The sequence below is a fragment of the Rhinopithecus roxellana genome, chromosome 19 (genome assembly GCF_007565055.1).
Source record: "Rhinopithecus roxellana isolate Shanxi Qingling chromosome 19, ASM756505v1, whole genome shotgun sequence".
In the NCBI taxonomy this organism is placed as follows: domain Eukaryota; kingdom Metazoa; phylum Chordata; class Mammalia; order Primates; family Cercopithecidae; genus Rhinopithecus; species Rhinopithecus roxellana.
The window spans coordinates 68,168,686-68,181,254 of NC_044567.1; the positions used below are offsets into that span (position 1 = coordinate 68,168,686).

Sequence of the window (12,569 nt, forward strand, 5' to 3'; positions counted from 1 at the left end):
CCGCCGGGCGCGGTGGCTCACGCCTGTAATCCTAGCACTTTGGGAGGCCGAGACCGGCGGATCACGAGGTCAGGAGATCGAGACCATCTTGACTAACACGGTGAAACCCCGTCTCTACTGAAAATACAAAAATTAGCCAGCTGCGGTGGCGGGTGCCTGTAGTCCCAGCTACACGGGAGGCTGAGGCAGGAGAATGGCGTGAACCCGGGAGGCGGAGCTTGCAGTGAGTGGAGATCGCGCCCCTGCACTCCAGCCTGGGCGACAGAGCAAGACTCCGTCTCAAAAAAAAAAAAAAAAAAAAAATCCTATCCCTCAAGGTGATGGTATTAGGAGGTGGGACCTCATTAGATCATGAGGGTGGAGGTTTCATGAATGAGATATTAGTGCCTTTATAAGAGACCACAGAGGGAGCTCCCTTGTTCTTTCAACTGTGTGAGCTTATTGTGAGAAGATGGCTGTCTGAACCAGAAGCAGGCCTTCACCAGACACCAGATTTACCTGTGCCTTGATGGACTTCCCAGCCTCCAGAATTGTGAGAAGTACATTTCTGTTTTCAACCCCCCAGTATATGGTAGTTTGTTACGAAAATTTAGCAGCCTAAATGGACTAAGAAATGACATAAGAGGAAGAGCCATAGATGTGAATAAGGAAACGTGGGCTTAGAGTACTGTTATTAGCAAACTCAACTTAGGATCTTGAGCAAACCACTTTTTCCATGTTAACACCACCCTCTCACCAAAGTATGGATGATAATTCCAACCCTACTTAGTCATGCTGTAAGACAGTGTAGTACCAGGTAACCCCAAGGGAAATAAGTGCAAGGATTGTAGGAATGTTTGTTTCCTCTTTTCCTGTGAGATAAACCACAGAAGTTGCCTGAGGAGTGGAGAATGAATTAAGAATATAGCAGAGAGATGTGAGGATTTGGGTTTTAGTAACCAGGAATTAGGCCAGGTGCAGTGGCTCATGCTTATAATCCCAGCACTTTGGGAGGGCAAGGTGGGCAGATCGCGTGAATCCAGGAGTTTGGGACCAGGCTGGACAATGTGGCAAAACCCCGTCTCTAGAAAAACTACATAAAAATTAGCTGGGCGTGGTGGTACGCACCTGTAGTCCTAGCTACTCGGGGGCGCTGAAGCAGGAGACTTGCTTGAAACCTGGAGGCGGAGGTTGCAGTGAGCCAGCATCACACCACCGAATTGCAGCCTGGGTAATAGAGCAGGATCTTGTCTTAAAAAAAAAAAAAAAAAAAAAAAAAAGGAAAAGAAAAAAATATTTTAAAATAAAAAAGAAACCAGGAATTTTTCTTTGAATTGTCTGGCTTGTCATTTCCTTCTTTTCTGTTGCTTTGTATCATGCTGCCATTGTCTTTACTTCTGCTTCTAGGCGTCTGAATTTACTTGAGAGAACCACCTACTCATGTTATTTTGACTTTTAAAAAGAATTTATTGTTTTTTTAAATTACAAAAGTAAATGAGCTTCAGTATAAAAACACTTAAAATAGTCTAGCAATATATGAAGTAAAAAAGAGATGCCCTCTTCTTTTTTGTTTTTGAGACAGAGTCTCGCTCTGTCACGTTCTGTCGCCCAGGCTGGAGTGCAGTGGTGATCTCGGCTCACACTGTAAGCTCCGCCTCCCGGGTTCACACCATTCTCCTGCCTCAGCCTCCTGAGTAGCTGGGACTACAGGCGCCCGCCACCATGCCTGGCTAATTTTTTGTATTTTTAGTAGAGACGGGATTTCACCGTGTTAGCCAGGATGGCCTTGATCTCCTGACTTTGTGGTTCGCCTGCCTCAGCCTCCCCAAGTGCTGGGATTACAGGCGTGAGCCACCGCCTATGCTTTTTTTTTTTTTGAGATGGAGTCTTGCTTTGTCGCCCAGGCTGGAGTGCAGTGGTGCGATCTCGGCTCACTGCAACCTCCGCCTCCTGGATTCAAGTGATTCTCCTGCCTCAGTCTCCCAGGCAGCTGGGACTATAGGTGCACGCCACCCCACGTAGCTAATTTTTGTATTAAAAAAAATTTTTTTTTGAGATGGAGTCTCGTTCTGTCGCCAGGCTGGAGTGCAGTGGTGCGATCTTGGTTCACTGCAATCTCTGTCTCCTGGGTTCAAGCGATTTTCCTGCCTCTGCCTCCAGAGTAGCTGGGACTACAGGCACGTGCCACCACGCCCAGCTGATTTTTGTATTTTTAGTAGGGATGGAGTTTCACCGTATTGGCCAGGCTGATCTTGAACTCCTGACGTCATGGTCTTGAATTCCTGACGTTCTGATCCACCCGCCTCGGCCTCCCAAAGTGCTGAGATTACAGGTGTGAGGTACCGCACCCGGCTGAGATGCCCTATTCTTATACCTCTTTATTTCCTCTTTCCAGAAGAAAATACTGTTTTGTGTCCTTCGAGACTTTTTTATTTTTATTATTTATTTATTTTGTGATGGAGTCTCATTCTGTTGCCTAGGCTGAAGTACAGTGGCGTGATCTCAGCTCACTGCAGCCTCTACCTCCCAGGCTCAAGTGATTCTCATGTCTCAGCCTCTGGAGTAGCTGGGATTGCAGGCATGCATCACTGTGCCCGGCTAATTTTTTTGTATTTTTAGTAGAGACGGTGTTTCACCATGTTAGCCAGGCTGGTCTTGAACTCCTGACTTCAGGTGATCTGCCCACCTTAGCCTCCCAAAGTGCTGGGATTACAGGTGTGAGCCACTGTGCCCGGCCTAATTTATTTATTTTTTTCCTGAGACAAAGTCTCACTCTATTGCCCAGGCTGGAGTGCAGTGGTACAGTCTCGGCTCACTGCAACCTCTACCTCCTGGCTTCAAGTGATTCTCGTGCCTCAGCCTCCCAAGTAGCTGGGATTACAGGCACTCGCCACCACGCCCGGCTAATTTTTTTTTTTTTTTTTTTTTTGGTATTTTTTTTTTTTTTTTTTTTTTTTTTTTTTTTTTGAAGCGGAGTCTCGCTCTGTCGCCCGGACTGGAGTGCAGTGGCCGGATCTCAGCTCACTGCAAGCTCCGCCTCCCGGGTTTACGCCATTCTCCTGCCTCAGCCTCCCGAGTAGCTGGGACTACAGGCGCCCGCCACTTCGCCCGGCTAGTTTTTTTTTTTTGTATTTTTATTAGAGACGGGGTTTCACCATGTTAGCCAAGCTGATCTCGAACTCTCTAGCTTAGGTGATCCACCTGTCTCAGCCTCCCAAAGTGCTGGGATTACAGGCATGAGCCACTGTGCCCAGCCATTTTTTAATTGTTAGTAGAGATGAGTTCTCCATGTGTTACCTAGGCTAGTCTTGAACTCTTGGGCTCAAGTGATCCTGCCACCTTGGCCTTCCAAAGTGTTGGGATTACAGGTATGAGCCACTGCAGCCAGCCCAAAAGCTACGTGTATGTTATATATGTGTGTATGTGTGTGTGTGTGTGTGTGTGTGTATATATATATATATTTTTTTTTTCTGAGACGGAGTCTGGCTCTGTTGCCCAGGCTGGAGTGCAGTGACACGATCTTGGCTCACTGCAAGCTCCGCCTCCTGGGTTCACGCCATTCTCCTGCCTCAGCCTCCCAAGTAGCTGGGACTGCAGTTGTCTGCCACCACACTCGGCTCATTTTTTGTATTTTTAGTAGAGACAGGGTTTCACTGTATTAGGATGGTCTCGATCTCCTGACCTTGTGATCTGCTTGCCTTGGCCTCCCAAAGTGCTGGGATTACAGGCGTGAGCCACCGTGCCTGGCCAAAGCTATATTTTGAATCACATTTGCACACTGGCTCGAGTTAAGCCACAGGGAAGTTCAATCTGAAATTTAGTTATCGTTATAAAAATTGCCATTTTTTAATAAATGGCATTTATATGCCATTTTTTATATAAGAGCCAGCTAATCAATATTTGAGTTACTTAATCAACAGCAGACTTGGAGTTATATGGATTTGAGAGACTTTTTAAGAGCCCTCAATTCATTTCCTCAACATTTTGGAACATGTGTTGATAATGTGATAAAACATTTCCCTTTGCCAACAATTGCTGATAATGCAATTGCCCCAAATAAGCATAAAAAACAGAAAAACAAAAAACCAGACATCCTGAGTAATATATTCCAGAAATCAGATTGTGCATTTAGTGTTGCTAGGGAGGATTATGCCATTTTGCTGCTCCAAATCATAAACTTTTCATAGACGAAGTGTTTCCCCAAGGATCAAAGAATCCTTCCTTTTTCCCCATTGTAAATTTACCATGCTTTTTGTCCTAGATCTGTTGTTTTAGGTCAGTCATAACCAAAAGATGAATCTTTATGTAGTTATTTCTGCAAACAAAATTTTACTTGTTGATGACTACATTAGTGTTACTAAAACTTGATTTGGCTTTGTAGAGGAGATACATCATTGTGTTGCGAATTTTAATTTCACCTTCTAATAGATTTTGTGGTTTCATTTGACCAGTTTTAATAATGAACAAGTGTGGTATTTTTAACTATCAGTATACTTAAATTTTGTGTTTAATTTTTCTCTAAATTATATTTAATATGTTTACTTTTCAGGAATTACCCAACTCTGTCTTTTTGGTGATGGAGGTAGGTAGTATACAAACTTCTGTTTAATTTATTTCCAATTTCTTTTTTTTTTTTAGATTCTAGCATAAATCTTCATATTTCAAGTCACTTTTGATTAATATGAACCTTAAGATTGACAGTAGGTAAATTATTTGAATATTTGTGTTAATAAAGTTGATTTGGTGATCTAGATTCTACTCAAGGAATATAAAATTTTAAAAATTTTGAATCTATAATGTTTTTAGGCTATATTTACATGACATTATATACAAATGATTTTTTAATCACAATTGAGAATGGATTGAATTAATCTTGAATCACTGTGTTTATTTTCATTACTTTCTCTTTTCTATGTCAGTATTGCAATGGTGGAGACCTCGCAGATTATTTGCAAGGTAACTGTGTGTGTCAGTGTTCAGTAAAGATAGTGCTGCAACCTGTTTAATTCTAAGAGGTACTTTTGAAATACACTACCCATTTTCTGCTCTTGTATAGAAACATTCAATAAATATTTGTGTATTTGTTTGACTTGTGATCACTTTGCAGACCAGTTGTTGTTTGTGGTTTTGTTCCTAAGCTTTACTTGTATATAAGTATTTACCTTTTTGTGTGTCTCTCTCTGACAGTGTTTGAGAGATGGTCCTATCCCCAGGAGAGGAGAAACCCGATAGAATTCCTCTCCTTCAAAAGGCTTCACTGAGTTGTAGTCCTTTTCATTTCTTTCAAAATAAAAAAAATTATAGTGGAAAAATGTATCCAAGAATGTATTTGTGTGAACATTTCTTGTAATTAAAAAAAGACAACAAAAAACATTATAAGGCATTAAAAGTAACATTGAAATTATTTTGTGATACAGAAGTAAGATTTTAGTATTAGATGATGCTTGAAATTTTGAACCCAAAATGCATACATGTAGGATATGAAGCATTCAGATCAAATTGTGTGCCTCCAGAGTATTTTCTTTTTCTTTCTTTCTTTTTTTTTTTAGAGATAAAGTCTTGCTCTGTCACCCAGGCTGGAGTGCAGTGGTGCATTCTCGGCTCACTGCAACCTCCGCCTCCTGGGTTCAAGTGATTCTCCTGCCTCAGCCTCCCGAGTAGCTGGGATTACAGGTGCATGCCACCACGCCCAGCTAATTTTTGTATTTTTAGTAGAGACAGGGTTTCACTGTGTTGATCAGGCTGGTCCCAAACTCCTGACCTCGTGATCCGCCGGCCTAGGCCTCCCAAAGTGCTGGGATTATAGGGTGAGCTGCCACACCTGGCCAGTGAAGCCAGTACCTACTTGTTCACCCCTTAAAAGATGCAAGGGCAATATGCAAAAAGACAGTAAAAGGTTAACACATTCAACCTATAAATAGATTATGGCGTCTGAGTGCGGTGGCTCACGCCTGTAATCCCAGCACTTTGGGAGGCCGAGGCGGGTGGATCACCTGAGGTCGGGAGTTCGAGACCAGCCTGACCAACATGGAGAAAACTCATCTCTACTAAGAATACAAAATTAGCTGGGGGTGGTGGCACATGCCTGTGATCCCAGCTACTTGGGAGGCTGAGGCAGGAGAATCACTTGAACCCAGGAGGTGGAAGTTGCAGTGAGCCGAGATCACGACATTGCACTCCAGCCTGGGCAACAAGATAGAAACTCCCATCTCAGAAAAAAAAAAAAAAATAGATTACTGCAGTTGATGGTAAAGCACTGTGGACAATTTACAAAATATAACATAGATATATAGGATAATATAGAATATTGCTAACATTCAGAAGCTGTGTAGAGAAAAATGTAAAGAATACTGGTACTTGCACCCGCTACCACCATTTACAAGGGAATTACAGGCTGGGCATGGTGGCTCACACGTGTAATCCCAGCACTTTGGGAGGCCAAGGTGGGCGGATCACTTGAGGCCAGGAGTTTGAGACCAGCCTGTTCAACATGGTGAAACCCTGTCTCTACTAAAAATATAAAACGTAGCTGGGCATGGTGGTGCATGCCTGTAGTCCTAGCTGCTTGGGAGGCTGAGGCAGGAGAATCTCTTGGACCTGGGTGGCGGAGGTTGCGGTGAGCTGAGATCAAGCCATTTTACTCCAGCCTGGGCTACAGAGCAAGACTCTGTCTCAAAAAAAACCCCCAAAAATAGAAGAAAGAAATTATAAATACAGTTGAAGCTCCCTGTAAGCCCTTCTGCAGTCCCATTCCTGTCCTTTCCCTAGAGGCAGCCATTGTCCTGAATTTGGTAGTTTAAAAAAAAAAAAACTGTCAATTTAGTAAACACATTTCAAAATGTTATTCATAGATAGAACGCAGTGAGACAGACACTTTCATTCACTGCTGTTGGAAAGGAGTTGAAGCTGGAAAGCACCTTGCTCTGCCTTTCTTCACGTCCTTGGTGTTCCTGATGAAGCGCTTTTCTACTTGGGGTCAGACTGAGTGACACCAGCTTACAGCCCGCATTAGAATGTCAGTTGACACCAGCTTACAGCCCTCATTAGAATACCAGTTTTTTTTTTTGAGCCCTGTGGCTCATGCCTGTAATCCCAGCACTTTGGGAGGCCCAGACGGGCGGATCACGAGGTCAGGAGATCGAGACCATCCTGACTGACATGGTGAAACCCCATCTCTACTAAAAATACAAAAAATTAGCCAGGCGTTGTGGCGGACGACGCCTGTAGTCCCAGCTACTCGGGAGGGAGAGGCGGGAGAATGGCGTGAACCCGGGAGGCGGAGCTTGCAGTGAGCTGAGATCCGGCCACTGCACTCCATCCTGGGTGACAGAGCAAGACTCCATCTCAAAAAGCAAAAAAAGAATATCAGTTTTTTCTTTTCTAGAGAGCATGTTGTTAAAAAAAAAAAAGAGAGAGAATATCAGTCTCATTAACAACTATTATTCACCCGTAGAAGCACTATTACAACAGTTTCGTTGAACTCTTGTGTTAGATGCTCTAAAGCAGTATTGTTAGGAGACTCAATAGTGAAGCGCTTAAGAGCTTGAATGTTGGAGTCAGTCAGGCAAGCATGGTTCTAGCACCAGTGTTTACTCATACTGCTGTATGATTTTGGTTTTATAACTTCTCCGTGGTCTTTCTCTGTCACAGTCTGTAAGGGAATCCCTTGTAGTATGAAAGCACTTTAAAGACACGTGAAAGAAATTCTGGTCCTTAGAGGAATTATTGAGAGCTGCACTGTCCAATATAGTAGCCACTGACCACATTGGGCTCTTGAAATGTGGCTAGTCAGAATCAAGATGTGCTATTAAGTGTAAAATGCACAACAGAATTTGAATACTTCATCAGAAGGAAAGAATAATTAAATCTCATTAATTTAAAAATATTTATTACGAGTTGAAATGGTAATATTTTGGATATATTGAGTTAAATATATTAATTATATCTCTTTCTTTTCACCTTTTAAAATCTGGCCACAAGAAAATGGAAAGTTTGATGTGTGGCCACCTTAATATTCATGTTGGCGAGCACTGGTCTAGAAGGTCTGGAATGTTTAGAAGGTCTGGAATGTCTAGAAGGTTGAATGCCATTGTGTCACAATAGGATCATTTAGTCCTTTAATTTGCTCTTTGAAACAAACACCTTTTACATTTTCTTTCTTTTTTCTTTTTTTTGTCTTTTTGAGACAAGAGTCTCACTCCATCGCCCAGGCGGGAGTGCAGTGGTGCGATCTCGGCTCACTGCAACCTCTGCTACCTAGGTTCGAGCCATTCTCCTGCCTCAACCTCCCAAGTATGCTACAGGCACCTACCACTGTGCCTGGCTAATTTTGTTTTTTTAGTAGAGACGGGGTTTCGCCATGTTGGCCAGGCGGTTCTTGAACTCCTGACCTCAGGTGATCCACCCTCCTCGGCCTCCGAAAGTGTTGGGAATACAGGCGTGAGCCACCGTGCCCGGCCAAAATGAATTTTAAATATACCATCCATTTCAGTTGTCACAATGTAATTTAAGTAAAACATTACAAAAATAAAGTTCTGGTTGTTGATTTGACCTCCCCACTATTATGCAATAATATATTAGTATCTGCAAGAAAGTAGATCTGGAAAAATGCACATCAAATTGTTAACAGTGTTCATCTCCAAAGGATGAATTTTTTTTTTTTTTTTTTTTTTGAGATGGAGACTTGCTTTATTGCCCAGGCTGGAGTGCAGTGGCAGGATCTCGGTTCATTGCAAGCTCCACTTCCTGGGTTCAGACTATTCTCCTGTCTCAGCTTCCCGAGTAGCTGGGACTACAGGTGTGCACCACCATGCTGAGCTAATTTTTGTATTTTTAGTAGAGACAGCATTTCACCGTGTTGGCCAGGCTGGTCCCAAACTCCTGACCTCATGATCCACCTGCCTTGGCCTCCCAAAGTGCTGGGATTACAGGCGTGAGCCACCACACCCAGCCCCCCGAAAATTTTTTTAATTTTAATTTTTAATTGTATTTATTAATTTTTGAGATGGCATCTGTGTAGTCCAAGCTGGAGTGCAGTGGCATGATCTCGGCTCACTGCAACTTCTGCCTCCCAGGCTCAAGCGATTCTCGTGCCTCAGCCTCCCAAGTAGCTGGACTGTAGACGTGTGCCACCATGCCTGGCTAATTTTTTGCATTTTAGTAGAGGTGGGGTTTCATCATGTTACCCAGGGTGGTCTCAGACTCCTGAGCTCAGGAGATTCGCTCACATTGGCCTCCCAAAGTGCTGGGGTTACAGGTGTGAGCCACCATACCCAGCCTTAATTTTTAATTTTTTTGTAGAGGCAGAGTCTTACCATGTTGTCTAGGCTGGTCCCAAACTCCTGGGCTCAAGCAATCCCTCTGCCATGGCCTCCCAAAGTGCTGGGATTACAAGCATGAGCCACACACTGGGCCATATTTGATAATTTTTAAATCATAAAGTTTTATTTTATTTGAAGATGTTAAGGACATGTAAAACTTGACAGGTCATTAAAATGATTTTAAAACCATACTATTTCACTTGTTCCAAGTATTAATGTTATTTCTCTCTTATTTACAAATGGAAAGGTTATATAGAACATATTCTAAGAATTACATGGACAGACATGCATCACAGATAATTTAAATAGGTACATGGATACTAAATCCTCAGTGGAGATAAGGAATTACACTTGTGACTTTTAGACTCATTGTAATAAGCTTATTTGCATACTTACTACATTGAAATATTATGTGCAAAGCCCTTTTCTAAAGATTTCATAATTTTTTTCTTTTTTTTTTTTGAGATGGAGTCTTGCTCTGTCACCCAGGCTGGAGTGCAATGGCGCGATCTCGGCTCACTGCAAGGTCCGCCTCCCGGGTTCACGCCATTCTCCTGCCTCAGCCTGCAGAGAAGCTGCGACTACAGGCGCTCACCAGCAAGCCCGGCTAATATTTTTGTATTATTAGTAGAGACGGGGTTTCACCATGTTAGCCAGGATGGTCTTGATCTCCTGACCTCGTGATCCGCCTGCCTCGGCCTCCCAAAGTGCTGGGATTACAGGCGTGAGCCACCGCACCTGTCTTCTTTTTAATGTAAATTTTTTTTGCTAATCTTCTCTGTACCAATTTTATTATATGTGCTGCTGAAACGAACAGAAGTTTTCATTATTAAATGGGTTTTATTTAATCATGTCAACCTCATGTAGTCTCATCAACTTTTATACATGAGGAAGGTGGGCACAGAGGGATCATCTTTTAGGGTAACACATTCAGTGGAAGACCTAGGAGCTGAACAAAGGCAGCCAGACTCCAAATGAAGCTGTTAACTACAACATGCTCAGGCATAGACAGAAATACTGTAGAATTTACTGAATAAGCTGGTCACGATGTTTCTCACTGTAATCCCAGCACTGTGGGTGGCCGAGGCGAGTGGATCACTTAGGTCAGGAGTTCAAGACCAGCCTGGCCAACATGGCAAAACCCTGTCTCTACAAAAATAGAAAAATTAGTTGGGCATGGTGAAACATGCCTGTAGTCCCAGCTACTTGGGAGGCTGAAGCAGGAGAATCTCTTGAACCCAGGAGGCGGAGCTTGCAATAAGCCGAGATTGTGCCACTGCACTCCAGCCTAGGGGACAGAGTGAAACTCTGTCTCAAAAAAAAAAAATTTACTGAATAATGACTCACTACTTTCAAATAATGTTCATATCACCTCTTTATAGTGGTGAAATAGGTTAAAACATTTATTCTTAGGTATCTTTAGTTATGAAAGATATTCTAGTGGAATGGGGGATATGGGAGATAAAAGGACAGAGTAGATACAGTAACACAGATGCCTCAGAGGTACAGGTAGCAGTAGTATCCAGGTCCCTCTGGTCAAAGATTTTGCTTGTTTGTAACTTGTGTTCACATAATGATTGGAATTAAATATGGACACTTATTCCAGATATTTGACTGATATGGGGAACTTAGCTTTTGGCTTGTGAAGGACATTCGTATTTATTGAGTACCTATGGTGTTCAGAGTCATGTGGGCACCATCAGCAATAAAAACATGAAGGGAAAAGCAAAACACACAGGTGAAACAAGATGAAAGTGCCCATCAGTTCTCTTTACAACAGGTTGACTACAAGTTTTGAGAAATCTGGTATCTCTTCATAAACGTCAATTATTAAAGTTAAAAATGAATAAATGTGAATACAAATTCTTTATTCCCTTCATGCTGTCCTTCACAACCCAATCCTGTTGATGGAATGTGCAGATGGTATTTGATATTTTGTGCTTAAATATTTACGTGACTCCTTTTGTACCAGCAAAAGGAACTCTCAGTGAAGACACCATCAGAGTGTTTCTGCATCAGATTGCTGCTGCCATGCGAATCCTGCACAGCAAAGGAATCATCCACAGAGATCTCAAGCCACAGAACATCTTGCTGTCCTATGCTAATCGCAGAAAATCAAGTGTCAGTGGTATTCGCATCAAAATAGGTAAATGGCCATGTATTGTGTTATGGAAAGGACATTTTTGAAACTATTTTTAGACAACTTTAGCTTTGTTGAATGATGAATTTTTTTTTTTGAGATGGAGTCTTGCTCTGTTGCCCAGACTGGAGTGTAGTGGGACGATCTCGGCTCACTGCAACCTACGCCTCCTGGGTTTGAGCGATTCTCCTGCCTCAGCTTCCTGAGTAACTGGGATTACAGGCATGCACCACTATGCCTAGCTAAATTTTGTATTTTTAGTAGAGACGGGGTTTCACCGTGTTGGCCAGGCTGGTCTTGAACTCCTAACCTCAGGTGATCTGCCCGCCTCAGCCTCTGAAAGTGCTGGGATTACAGGTGTGAGCCACCACAGCTGGCTAAATGATGGATTTTATTGATGCAATTTTGATATTTTTATTGAGATCGTGGAGTTCTCTTAGGTGAATCCTTTACATTACTGACAGTGTCTGCTAGGTCTCAGGCAATGCTGACAGGCCCTCATCAGGAGCTCTAAATATGAATACCTGTGTCTCTCGAGAGGAAAATTGATGTGGTGTAGTTACTGGCAGCAAATTAATAACCCTGTTTCTTTTTTTTTCTTTGAGATGGAGTCTCATTCTGTCACCCAGGCTGGAGTGAGGCATAATCTTGGCTCACTACAACCTCCGCCTCCCAGGTTCAAGAGATTCTCCTGCCTCAGCCTCCCAAGTAGCTGGGATGCGGAAGTAGCTGGCGTGTTCCACCACATCCAGCTAATTTTTTTCTGTATATATTTTTTTAGTGGAGATGGGGTTTCACCATGTTGGCCAGGCTGGTCTCAAACCCCTGACCTCAGGTGATCCGCCCACCTTGGCCTCCCAAAGTGCTGGGATTATGGGTGTGAGCCGCCACGCCCAGCCATAACCCTGATTCTTTACAGTTCCTAGGCTTTTGACATAGGAATCTCAGAGACCATCTAGTTTAGCCCTTCGCAGGTTTTTTTTAGCAGTACCTCAAAATTATTTGAAACAATAAAAACATAATTGTTCACATTCTACATCTGATATTGATATTTAATGAAAACTGTATTAATGAGCTACTTATTATTATTAGCATTTTTCACTTGCAAAGTTTCATGCACCTTGGTTACA

General features: G+C 42.7%; 1 protein-coding gene across 6 annotated transcripts in view; it reads left to right on the forward strand.

The window, feature by feature from the left end:
• Positions 1–12,569, forward strand: part of ULK2 (unc-51 like autophagy activating kinase 2) — a 103,301-nt gene that overhangs the window by 14,748 nt on the left and 75,984 nt on the right. For all 6 annotated transcript variants that reach the window (XM_030923447.1, XM_030923446.1, XM_030923443.1 and 3 more), the window contains exons 4-6: positions 4,529–4,561; positions 4,899–4,935; positions 11,272–11,445. In XM_030923447.1, coding sequence (XP_030779307.1) covers positions 4,529–4,561; positions 4,899–4,935; positions 11,272–11,445 — 244 coding nt within the window. The remainder of the gene's footprint in view (positions 1–4,528; positions 4,562–4,898; positions 4,936–11,271; positions 11,446–12,569) is intronic.